A 12441-nucleotide genomic window follows, 5' to 3' on the forward strand; every position below is an offset into this window, starting at 1 on the left:
GTCACTTCAGGTCAGTTCCTCCAATGGAAATAAGTATTGCAAGATTTCAGATAGTTGATGCCTCTAATTGAGACTTTTACCAAAGACATACTGTTTGAATTCTGATTGTGTGCATATTCCAGGTATTTTATGTATGTCAGTTATTTGTCCAGATGTAATGTTGTTATTTAACAACAAAATATATAAAAACAACAAATCTGGTTTCTGTTGCACAAACTACCTTCAACTTCATTTGAATTTGACAACTGTAAAGACCAACAAACAAACATTCAATTAGGTTTTGGTCTTTTAATGCTTCCATACACATGAAACAAACAAAATAACTCATCAACACAATGATACTAAAACATGAATAATACATTTATCAGTTTGTGACTTGGTGTGTGTGTGGGGTGGGAGATAGAGAGAGAATGGTAATTGACATTTATTTAAGATGAGGGCTTTGTGAGGTAAACAGTTGTTAGAATGACTTGGTAGGGCCTACCCTCTCTCTGTCTCTCTAACAGGTAGTGTTTTGGCATTGTAGTCATGACGACGCATGGTGCTGGTCCCTCTCCTGGGCTAACACTATCCCTAAACGTAGTGTAGCGGACCTGCCATGCTTGAGAAAGGGCCCACAAACGATTCAGAGCCTCACTCTGCAACTTTTATTCAAGTTGCTGTCCCAGCTTGACAGTCTTCGGGTATCTCAGTAGATGTTAAGAGGTATTTCATGTGAAACATTAAAAGTTAAAAAAGTAACCATCCAACTTTAGAAAAAGGCCTAATTTATCCCATTGTGTAAATAGTACAATTAAACACAGAATCTAAACATGCAACAGGACAACTTCACCTTAAAAGGAATATTCTAGAACAATAATTGAGTGTTCAGTTCCCCATGTATGGTACACTTTACACCTCTCAGGGCTTGTCATGTTGGAAGGGTCCAGCATGGTCAGGTCACAGGTAAACCCATTTGCCTTTTCTGTCACATGTTAGAACAGTGGTCAACAATCAGCTTGTCACAGTCTCACAATCTAGCCATGTCATCATCTTGTTCCGCTGTAATAAGAACATTTCAGTTGACAGTTTGTGCGGACATATGAACTAGCAGTGTTTAGTGTCCAGGGTTGTGAGTGTCTGGAGCTCTGGGTGTTGAAGTGGAACAGGCAGTTCTCATGAAGAAGAAGGCGGCTTGTGGTGAAAGAGAAGCTGCATATTGCCAGAGGTCCCCTCCACATGGTAGACTGCAGAGGCATCAGTCCAGTTCACTGTGTTATTTAAACTGCTCAAAAGCAACAACATCAAGAGCCCTATGAATGATTCAACAATGCAAGTATTTTGTTTCTGACACACACAACCATATGATCTGACTGGTTGACATGGTGACATCTTCTGGCCTGTCTGTCTGTGTGGTCTGGCTGTGCAAGGGTTCTGGCCTGTCTGTCTGTGTGGTCTGGCTGTGTGAGGGTTCTGGGTGATAGAGACTCCGGTGCAGCTGAGACAGCAGAGCAAGACAGTAGTAGAGGCCATCTGGAGCCCTGTGTGTGTGCCGTCACATTCGTAGTCTGTGATAGGAGGATGGCATAGTGGGTCCCAGCAGCACTGCTGGCACCAGGACGCAGGCACCAGGCTGGGATGGACCAGAACTCTGTAATGGGGTTGGGAAGGACCAGAACCCTGTAACAGGGAAGGACCAGAAACAGAGCCGAGCCAGGCTGGGACCAGTCTGAGCTTGGATGATAACAGTTGGTTATGATCAAGAAGGGAAGGCAGTACAGTACGTATGATATCCAGCTGGCTGTGAATCCACACAGATGGGTAATAATGAGTCAACCAGGAGGGGCCTGTGTGCCAAGCCCCCCTGCCCAGGAGGGGTGACCTTCGCAGGGGTTACTGTCCCGGGACGTAGGGCCAGCTGATGGAGCTCCCAGACAGCTGCATGTCTCGGATGAGCGTCTCGATGGGTGTCTTGCCCACCAGGCGCATGAAGAACAGCTGGGAGATGAGGCTGGCGGGCACGGCGCGCAGGGCAGGCAGGCGCAGCAGCAGACGGCCAAAGCGTTGCGGCTGGCCAGGGTACTGCATCCTCTCGTACTCCGTCAGGGCCACCTGGGCCTTCTCCTGCTGGGTCTCCACGTGTACCGGGTCTGTCAGCCCACAGGCATCTGGGGAGGGGGAGCATGCTCTGTTAACATCCAACATGTTGATGTACAGTTGTGGACAAAAGTATTGTCAGTGACATACATTTAGCCTCTAAGTGGATTCATGTACATATAGTTGATTGTCATTATATTGAATTGGATTAAAGAGATTTTTTAATAAATTGTGTGATAACTTGACGAATATGTGACTGAGTGACAAGTTGCCAATGGTCCCAACAAATCTCATCTTCTGCATTATGTTGAGATGGTTGTCTCCACCGTGATACATGCAGCCTAGCTTTTTGTGAAATTAGAAAGTGTAATGACTCACCTGGGGAGAAAAGAGCAATGGCCTTGAGGCAGCTGTACTCAGCAGAGTCCACCTGCAGCCTGCTCAGCTTTTCCACCTGGTCTTGGAACACCCTCACCTGGTCCATGAAGGACACCACCCTCTCAGCCGACATGGGCGAGGAGTGGAACCCCGCAGCAGCCAGTAGAGGCGCCATGTGTAGAGGCAGGGCGGACTGGGCTGCGTTCAGGATGAACAGCTCGCTCCAGCTCAGCCTCAGCAGTGCCACCTGATCTGAGACGGGCAGCTCAGGGAAGTAAGGGATGTTCCTGGCCCACTCAATGGTGCTGAAGAGCAGGCGGGCGGCCAGCTCGCAGATGTTATCAATGCCCATGGAGGTCCCCTGGCCCCCTGGGCCCCCCTGCTGGCTGTACTGATGGCCGTAGCGGCTACTTGGATATGGCTCGGCACGCAGCAGCTGGGAGATAAGCTCCGACACCGGCTGCCCTCCACTACCGTTGTTGCTGCTGTAGAAGTCGCTGGCTCCCAGGCCACTGGTGCCCCCTGCTGGGGGTATGGAAGGGCTCAGGCTGGCGTGTGAGGGAGGGATGCGCCCGCGCTGAACTGCTGAAGTGGAGATGGGGGGACAAGGGGGAGAGGGGGAGGAGAGACAGATGAGGGGGAGAGGGGGAGGAGAGACAGATGAGGGGGAGAGGGGGAGTGGGGACAAGGGGGAGAGGATATGAGGGGAAAGAGGGGGAGGACAGGGAGTTGAGGGGGGAGGAATATGGGGGATAGATGGAAAGGATTATGGATGATTGGGTGATGGGATTGGATTGGAGGTGGGGTTCAGAAGGAACACAGAGATGAATTGGACATACTCTCTAAATCTGAGGTGCACCAGATTAGCTGACCTGCCAGATCAGCTGACCTGCCATCAAGGTCTTCACTAATCAGTTTATCTAAGGGCACGGTACGCAGCATCATGTAGAGTTCGGGTTAGTGTACAACGTTTGGTACTTCTTTTTCAAAATGTACCCTTTTTTGTAAGTTGTATTCCAGATGTTGTTGTTGCAAACACTGACTGTTGCCTGGCACCAACCACTATAATACTGTTAGAACTGCGCACTTCAAGTTTTTAATTATCTACTGGACCATCTTTATATAGGCTACTATACATTGCTTTGGAGAAAAACATCTGCTATGAATGAATGAATATACACGTATATATAAAACTGTGCAATAAAGGCAGAGCAGAAAGGTAAGATATGCCCTGCTCTCCCACGATTTCACTGTGCTAAAATGGGAGACTTAACTTATCTGTGGGAGACAGTGGCCGTAACACTGGTCCGGTGTGCAGCAAGTGCTTTCGTCCTTTGTTTGAGGTCGCAGAGGGTTCACTGTCTACTTTAGTTTCTACAGGGCTGCTCGAAACATCATCCTCATGATGTGTACTTCTCTTCTGGATAGTTCCCATTTGGAGCCATGATTACAGTGTATTTAAACCATTCAAACCATCATTTTAGCTACCTCTGCGCTTTCAATCTTGCCACAATCATTTAGCTTTCACGTTTTAGCTCATTAAAATAGGCTAATATTGAAACAAAAATATTACAGGAAAGAAACAATTATAATTTGAAATCCCATTTCAATTATGTAATGGTTAAGATATTTTCATTCAAAGTAGTATTTTTTGTTTTATAATAAATTGTATTCACTTTTTAAATGTCAGAGATTCCTCTGCGTAACACTAGAGGGAGCACCGCGTGCCACTGTTTGAGAATCACTGATTAATGTGTGTAAGAGAATGGTAGGTACCTTCTTTGCGCATGCCCACACGGAAGCACTTCTTCAAACGGCAGTACTGGCACTGGTTACGGTGGTGTTGGTCAATCTGGCATTCTCGGTTGGACCTAGAAAAGAGTTAATGGTGACATTACTTAATCAAACCTAATTGTATTTGTATAACTTACAAGCAATCTCACAGAGGTCTTCACATATGCCCATAGAAATTCCTACTGAAATTCCTAAATAAATCTAACTACCAGCTAACCCTACCCTATACCAGACAACCCTAACCCTGCATCATACCAACCCTGCATCGTACCAGCTAGACATGGGCCGGTATCAAATGTTGACGGTATGTTAACCTTGAGAAAAAATATGCTTTCACGGTATCAAGGTAATGCGATTACAGCTCTAAAATATTTTTGTTGAACAAAATATATTACATTTCTAAGCCACATATCAAATTATTTGAACAGCAGTGAACATATCAAGTTGAATAGTTCAATTCTTAGTTGTTCTTTTTAGTAAAAAACAACAATACATAATTATTGTTTTAATTGAACTTATACACACAGACGGTGGAAGACTTAAATAAAAGTATAAACATGAAACCAGCTAAATGTAGGCCCACATTTTTGTACTAAATCACAGAAATGTTGTAGCAGGGCTCTCAAGTTTTATCAAAAGTTTGGCGTGAGATTACCATACCATTTTTCTTATTGTCTTGTTTTAACTCTGTATAACTGTAGATCAACTCTGCAGAAATCTGCGCTTCTCAGCGTGAGAAATGGTTGAGTCTCACAGCAAATCCGCAAGATTTGAGAGACCTGTAGTAGGCTAATCTGCTCTATCCGGATTTTTTTTTTTCTATGGCTCTGGTGTAACGTAAGATAACGTGAAACTAGCTGACGCTAGCTAGTTAATTAGCCGTGTTATCTGCCTCAGTCGGTGGCATGCCAATACTGTTCAAAGTTTATTTCACCAGTGCTAAACAAGATAACTCTCTTAACTTGTTGCAACCGGAGGGTTACTTTCTCCGCTGCGTAAAACCAGGGATTCCTGCACTTTCCTAGCCTGGTCCTAACCAGACTCTCATACATTTCATTTGTACAGAGAGTCTGGGATCGCTCCATTGACAAGAGTTAACTTCTTTGAAGGCGGGTACTCTGTTGAAGTTTAAAACTATTGGATCTGCCCAGAGCTACTCTGGATCTGCCATAACCAATCGCTAGCGTTCACCTTAGCCAACTCCTTCACCACTGACAGAGAGAGTTGGCAAATCAAACTTTCCCCGAACCCCGTGGGGAGGAGAGCCACAACATCATGGCCACCAACAAAACTCAGCAAAGATTGTTCTTGCTCGGGCTTTAACTTTTGGATATCCGGCAGCATTGCCACAACGGACCGAATGGCTTCGCTCGCATCTTATCTTTCTCCGCCGCCATTACTGAACTACAACTAAAACTAGAGAGGGTACAATTTCTGGGGAAATTGTAGGGTGTGCTTGCTTGCGTCGGTTGCACAGGGTTCCGTTTTTTAATGAAATTTTTACAACTGATATTTCTGTATATTTTATATAAAAATGCATACTTATTATTTATAAAGATTACATAGATTTAAAAGCATATTTTTTTTGCTGCTCATTTACAACTCAAAATACGAGTGAAGTGTAGAATGAAATAGATGTCTTGTCATTTCCCCTGCAAGAGGCAGCCTCATAGCTGAATCAAAACGAACTAGAAAGGGTACAATTTCTGGGGAAATTGTAGGGTGTGCTTGCTTGCGTCGGTTGCACAGGGGTCCGTTTTTGAATGACATTTTTACAACTGATATTTCTGTATATTTTATATAAAAATGCATACTTATTATTTATAAAGATGACATAGATTTAAAAGCATTTTTTTTTTGCTGCTCATTTACAACTGAAAATACGAGTGAAGTGTAGAATGAAATAGATGTCTTCTCATTTCCCCTGCAAGAGGCAGCCTCATCGTTGAAACAAAACGAATAAATTGGGCAGACCGGTGTAAAAATTGACCTAATCTCTGTGACTTAAACGTCATTTTAAGTTTTTCCCTTCTCATAATATTTTCAGGCATTTAGCCTACTCATTGCATTCATTCATTAATAAAGAACCCCCTTTGAAGATTATTCTACGACGTTACCCGGCAGTAGAAGATGGAATCGCGATTCAAACAGTACCATCTGCTAACTGAAAATATGCCCCCCAAAACGTAAATAAACTTGACATTTATTTAGTGGAAAATCGCTCATTCATAAAAAGCTCACTGGTAGCGATCATTGTCAGTAACAACGCAAAATGCGATATAGCCCTGTGTGGAGAAGCTGCCCCGGTAAATTGTACTACTACGGTACAGTACTAGACTACTGCTGTGTTCGTCTTGGTAGCGATTGCGTTGGTTGAATTGGATTAAACGTTCCGTTGTACGGTTTAAGCTGAAATAAATTATTTTCATGAACAGATTGACAACGTTTAGGCTGTGGCAATGAAGTTCAGGTTAGTAGTTAGATAGACTTTTGATTTAAGTAAGGGGAGTGCCTTTTGATTTAAGTAAGGGGAGTGCCGAACATGTTCTGTCGCCGTTTGACTTCCTAAACAGCTGTGTAGTGTAGATGTTTTTGTAGTGTGTCTCACGTAAGCTACAGCGTTGCAGTGAGCTACACTGGTTTGAAACCACAGGTAATGGTAATTTCACCAACAAATCGTTTACTAATGTCAGAATAAACCCTACAACGAAAATGTATATGTGAGGAATGTTTATTTTAACGATTGAAAACAGATAACGCTACATCATAGACCACTGTAGTATGTGTTGCCCGGGCAACACAGGCTAATGTCATGATGCTAATACTTCAGTGAAATAGTAGACTACTGTTTCCGAAAGTAGATGTACTTCCTTAATAATATCAGCTTATACTGTACATTACACATGACAATTGTGTGTCATATCACAAAGTAAAATGAGTAAATAGTTATCACCCTGGCCTCTTTGCTTGTGGCGTTTCTGCAGCTGCCTTGCAGTAAAGCTATAGTTAGCCTAGCTATCCCCCAAGTTAACAGATGCGAAACGAATGTTCTGCCAAAGGTAGTCACGCGTGTTTTCGTGACGTTAGTGACGTAGTGACGTTAGTAACGTCAGTGACTGTGGCTAGCAAATTAGCCACCGTTAGCTTCACTTTTCGCCACAAAAACTTAACTTCAGCCTAAACCATGCAACGGAACGTAAATTCCAATAGAAGCAACTCATTTCCCAACATCAGCCATTGATAAAGCATCATGTCCCAACATCAGCCATAGATAAAGCATCATGTCCCAACATCAGCCATAGATAAAGCGATAGCAGTCATGTCCCAACATCAGCCATAGTTAAAGCGATAGCAGTCATGTCCCAACGTCAGCGATAATGAACACCACAATGATGTTAATTTGATAATGTTATGAGACCAATGATATAAAAAAACAGCACTCATTTCACTGACATGAGTCACACAATCGTGTGCAAACACACAGGACAAACAATGCTGTGGGCCATTGTAACAACTCTGCATGAAGTCAACTATATATTAATGAATGACTCACTACACCAAATCGTATCCATTTCCTCTGTGCAGCTGTGACATCCATAATAGACTAACTTAGGGTTCCCTATTAAATATGTAGAAATGTATCAAGCAGTTGTAGTTAGAAGTTAGGAAATGGTCCTTAAATGATACAGGAATAATGCATAAAAACTCTATTCGAAGTTCTTCCCCACTCACACCTTCAACCAATGACTCCATTACCCAGCATGCCCCTCACCTGCAGGTGTAGTTGAGGTTGCGTCTAATGCTCCTCTTGAAGAAACTCTTGCACCCCTCACAGGTGAACACTCCGTAGTGCTTCCCGCTGGACTTGTCTCCACACACCACACAGTCCACCACGCATGCCTTGTCCTCATCCCCAGCTTCCATGTCGCTGCCTCCTGCCTGGAGCGAGGCCTCATCTTCCTCCCTCAGGTAGCTCTTCTCCCCCAGCCCGTTGGTGCCCCCATTGGGATCTCCCCACCCCCCGCTCACCATGGCCATCGCTCGCTCCTCAGACCTTTAGAGGAAATGCAGGGCCCCAGGGCCCAGGTAGGCTAACTTGGAGTTTGACTCACCTGAGACTGAGAACCTGGCGGTATGCTAACTACAGGGCACTATGACCCAGCACAGGATCGGAACTATCAAGCCGTGACCTGGAAACAGTGAGACTCTAGGAATTCCTGTCTTGCCTGTATGTAAATACTAAATGCTTTGTTCTTTTCTGTTTCCCTTTTCCTGTTATTATTAAGTTACAATGTACTTTTAGCCCAATTTGTAGGAAGTATGGTCTTCTGCACTTCAAACCTGAAATATTTCACATGAAAAACATTGAGTTAGTTTAGTTGTTTTTTTTACAATACTGGGTAGTAAGACAAATTTTTTGTCTGTGTTCTGTCTGTCTCGCATAGGTTAGGGTTAGATACAAATGTTGTGTTTAGCATCAGTCATGGCTGAAGTAGCTTAGCCACTAGCTAGCCCTCAGCACATGTCTGGAGAACCATTATTTTTCTCCCCAAGCTCACCCTCACATAACACCTTGGCGTGTTTAACATAATATTACTGGGAACTGTTGCAGCTTACCTCAGGAGAAGCAGTCATAGATGCCTTCCCTTCAGACAGTCCAGTGTCAGCTAATCTTGTTCCTGATCAGCCCTCTACACACTGAGGCCAGGCTTGAGGGAAAGCATAGCCAGAGCACAGTTTAACTTCAGTCTCTTAAGCAACAACAACATTCTGCCACACAAGTCCTCTTCCGGTCCAACCACCAGCAGAACAGCTTGGTTCAGCCCACCTCTCTTGCAATATCCTGAAGGAACTGAGCCTGCCTCTGCTGGGGTCGTTTCAGCCTGCACGTCCAACACTCGCCTGCTACAGGAAGTACTCTCTTCCTTGTTGGTGGCTACCAGAGCCCGGCTTGGTTGAGATGGTAGTATTCTGTTCTATAGCTCCAACCAAAAGCAATGTGGCTTTGACCAGGCTAGCTAGCTGCTATGTAACCCTGACAAGGCTAGATAGCTTTTATGTAACTCTAACCAGACTAGCTAGTTTCTAAATAGCTCTGACCTGGCTAGCTAGCAGCTAAGCTACTCTCAGGGGGCTAGCTGCTTCCAAAGCAGACTGTCTCACGATGATTGTCAGCTCTTCTCCACTGAGAATTAAAGGCTAGCGGCCTAGCCTCACACTACCTCCTTCCTGCTGTCCTTATGAGTGAGCTTCCCGTGTGGCTCAGCAACAAGGGTCAGGATCAATCTTCTTTTCCTCCTTCTCTGTGGTTCCACAGTGCACAGATTGGATTAAGATGTAAAGGTCTAGACTCCGGATAGGCTGGTTGCTTCTCAGTCTGTCCTCTCCTTCTCCCTCTGTCTTCCTCTCCTTTGCTTCTCCCTCCGTTTTTCTCAGCCTCTGTTCTGTGTGAGAGAGAAAGGGGGGAGGAGTGTGTGAGGAGGGGGAGGGGGCTGAGTGTGTGTGTGCTCAGGGATTTGACACTGCTATTCAAGCTCTGTGGTTGCCATGGAGCCAGCAGCCTTATATGGACATTGGAGTCAAAGAGCAGAGTGAGTGGGCTGTGGGGCCTGCTCACACACACACACACAGTGACAGACAAGTTGACCCCCCCCACGCTTGTTATACACACACACACTGACACTCACACACACACAGAAAGAATGTGAGTTTCTCTTTCCTCATAGAGAATGGTAAGACCCCAGGCCCTGACTTGCATCTCAGGCAGAATCAGTCCAAACATCAACTCCTCCACAAACCAACACTCTCCGACAAGACTCCTACAATGAGCATGCTGATCTCTGCACTCATTTGGAGTCAGGCTTTGAACATCTCTAAGAGTAAACAAACTGCACGTTTTGTATTAATGTATTATTGCACAACACTACTACATAATCTCTCACCCTAACCCTACGACAGAAACAATGTTCATTTTGGTATTGGCATAGTTGAATGTGTCCAATGTGAATGTGTCTTCGACTTCAAATGCATGACACTCTCTGTTCCAGCCACTCCCCTCCGGCAGAAGGCTGCGGTCCATCAGGACAAAAACTTCACGCCATAAAAATAGCTTCTTCCCATCCGCTGCCGACTCTTCCACGAGGCCAAGGACTCGCACTGATATAACACTTTACCTATGTTTATTTACTTAAGTCCACCACCTAATTGCACATGTTATTTTGCACTATGCTGCCCGTTTACATATCTTTTTGTATCATTTTATATTTATTAGGGCTTGGAATCGATAAAAAACATTTTTACTCATTAATCACACTATATGCTGTATTTCGCTTTTTCCCTGAGCTCGTTATCATCATGTAAAACACTGAATTAAATCAATTATCACAAGTATATTTTACATTTAACATTTTATGACATCTCGTGAACTCTAAACAGTCTCTCCTGGGAACTACAGAATAGTAATTCCCATCAAATATATGCAGCAACTTTAAAAACAACAAAGTGTTTAAGTGCATGTTAAATATTTAAAGTTTAAAGGGGACGTAGAGGGGACTCTGATGAGCAGACCAGACCAAGTTTGGGGCATGTAGGGCCTTTCTAGGCAGAGTTATGGGCCAGACAAAAAGGGAAGACAAATATGGTCAAAAATCTTAAAATCCAATCCAAAACACGCCCGTAGAGGGGACTCTGATGAGCAGACCAGACCAAGTTTGGGGCATGTAGGGCCTTTCTAGGCAGAGTTATGGGCCAGACAAAAAGGGAAGACAAATATGGTCAAAAATCTTAAAATCCGATCCAAAACACGCCCGTAGAGGGGACTCTGATGAGCAGACCAGACCAAGTTTGGGGCATGTAGGGCCTTTCTAGGCAGAGTTATGGGCCAGACAAAAAGGGAAGACAAATATGGTCAAAAATCTTAAAATCCAATCCAAAACACGCCCGTAGAGGGGACTCTGATGAGCAGACCAGACCAAGTTTGGGGCATGTAGGGCCTTTCTAGGCAGAGTTATGGGCCAGACAAAAAGGGAAGACAAATATGGTCAAAAATCTTAAAATCCAATCCAAAACACGCCCGTAGAGGGGACTCTGATGAGCAGACCAGACCAAGTTTGGGGCATGTAGGGCCTTTCTAGGCAGAGTTATGGGCCAGACAAAAAGGGAAGACAAATACGGTCAAAAATCTTAAAATCCAATCCAAAACATACCTGTAGAGGGGACTCTGATGAGCAGACCAGACCAAGTTTGGGGCATGTAGGGCCTTTCTAGGCAGAGTTATGGGCCGGACAAAAAGGGAAGACAAATATAGTCATTTAAAAAAAATAATCCAATCCAAAACACGCCCGTAGAGGGAACTCTGATGAGCAGACCAGACCAAGTTTGGGGCATGTAGGGCCTTTCTAGGCAGAGTTATGGGCCAGACAAAAAGGGAAGACAAATATGGTCAAAAATCTTAAAATCCAATCCAAAACACGCCCGTAGAGGGGACTCTGATGAGCAGACCAGACCAAGTTTGGGGCATGTAGGGCCTTTCTAGGCAGAGTTATGGGCCAGACAAAAAGGGAAGACAAATATGGTCAAAAATCTTAAAATCCAATCCAAAACACGCCCGTAGAGGGGACTCTGATGAGCAGACCAGACCAAGTTTGGGGCATGTAGGGCCTTTTTAGGCAGAGTTATGGGCCAGACAAAAAGGGAAGACAAATATGGTCAAAAATCGTAAAATCCAATCCAAAACATACCTGTAAAGGGGACTCTGATGAGCAGACCAGACCAAGTTTGGGGCATGTAGGGCCTTTCTAGGCAGAGTTATGGGCCGGACAAAAAGGGAAGACAAATATAGTCATAAAAAAAAAAAAATCCAATCCAAAACACGCCCGTAGAGGGGACTCTGATGAGCAGACCAGACCAAGTTTGGGGCATGTAGGGCCTTTCTAGGCAGAGTTATGGGCCAGACAAAAAGGGAAGACAAATACGGTCAAAAATCTTAAAATCCAATCCAAAACATACCTGTAGAGGGGACTCTGATGAGCAGACCAGACCAAGTTTGGGGCATGTAGGGCCTTTCTAGGCAGAGTTATGGGCCGGACAAAAAGGGAAGACAAATATAGTCATTTAAAAAAAAAAAATCCAATCCAAAACACGCCCGTAGAGGGAACTCTGATGAGCAGACCAGACCAAGTTTGGGGCATGTAG

General features: G+C 44.4%; 1 protein-coding gene across 2 annotated transcripts; it reads right to left on the bottom strand.

Moving 5' to 3' along the window:
- Nucleotides 1-273: 273 nt before the first annotated feature.
- On the bottom strand, nt 274-9709 carry nr2f6a (nuclear receptor subfamily 2, group F, member 6a). 2 transcript variants are annotated; one of them, XM_062482465.1, is made up of 5 exons: nt 8866-9709; nt 8021-8589; nt 4231-4325; nt 2455-3036; nt 274-2147 (listed from the first exon to the last, which is right to left on the bottom strand). In XM_062482465.1, the coding sequence occupies exons 2-5, from the start codon at nt 8284-8286 to the stop codon at nt 1873-1875; spliced, it is 1218 nt and encodes a 405-aa protein (XP_062338449.1). In that variant the 5' UTR covers nt 8287-8589; nt 8866-9709; the 3' UTR covers nt 274-1872. The 2 variants fall into 2 exon arrangements, with proteins under 2 accessions (XP_062338449.1, XP_062338448.1); XM_062482464.1 differs by having other exon boundaries at nt 2455-3039.
- Nucleotides 9710-12441: the final 2732 nt, after the last annotated feature.

This window comes from Osmerus eperlanus, chromosome 16, assembly GCF_963692335.1.
Source record: "Osmerus eperlanus chromosome 16, fOsmEpe2.1, whole genome shotgun sequence".
Taxonomy (NCBI): Eukaryota; Metazoa; Chordata; class Actinopteri; order Osmeriformes; family Osmeridae; genus Osmerus; species Osmerus eperlanus.

What these genes read in the sequence shown, in the direction of transcription:
- nr2f6a (XM_062482464.1), bottom strand. Translation starts at nt 8,286, where the DNA reads ATGGCCATGGTGAGCGGGGGGTGGGGAGATCCCAATGGGGGCACCAAC. An exon ending in AACCTCAACTACACCTGCAG is followed by an intron (nt 4,326 to 8,020) that starts GTGAGGGGCATG and finishes ACTCTTTTCTAG; the next exon opens with GTCCAACCGAGAATGCCAGA. An exon ending in TGTGGGCATGCGCAAAGAAG is followed by an intron (nt 3,040 to 4,230) that starts GTACCTACCATT and finishes TCTCCACTTCAG; the next exon opens with CAGTTCAGCGCGGGCGCATC.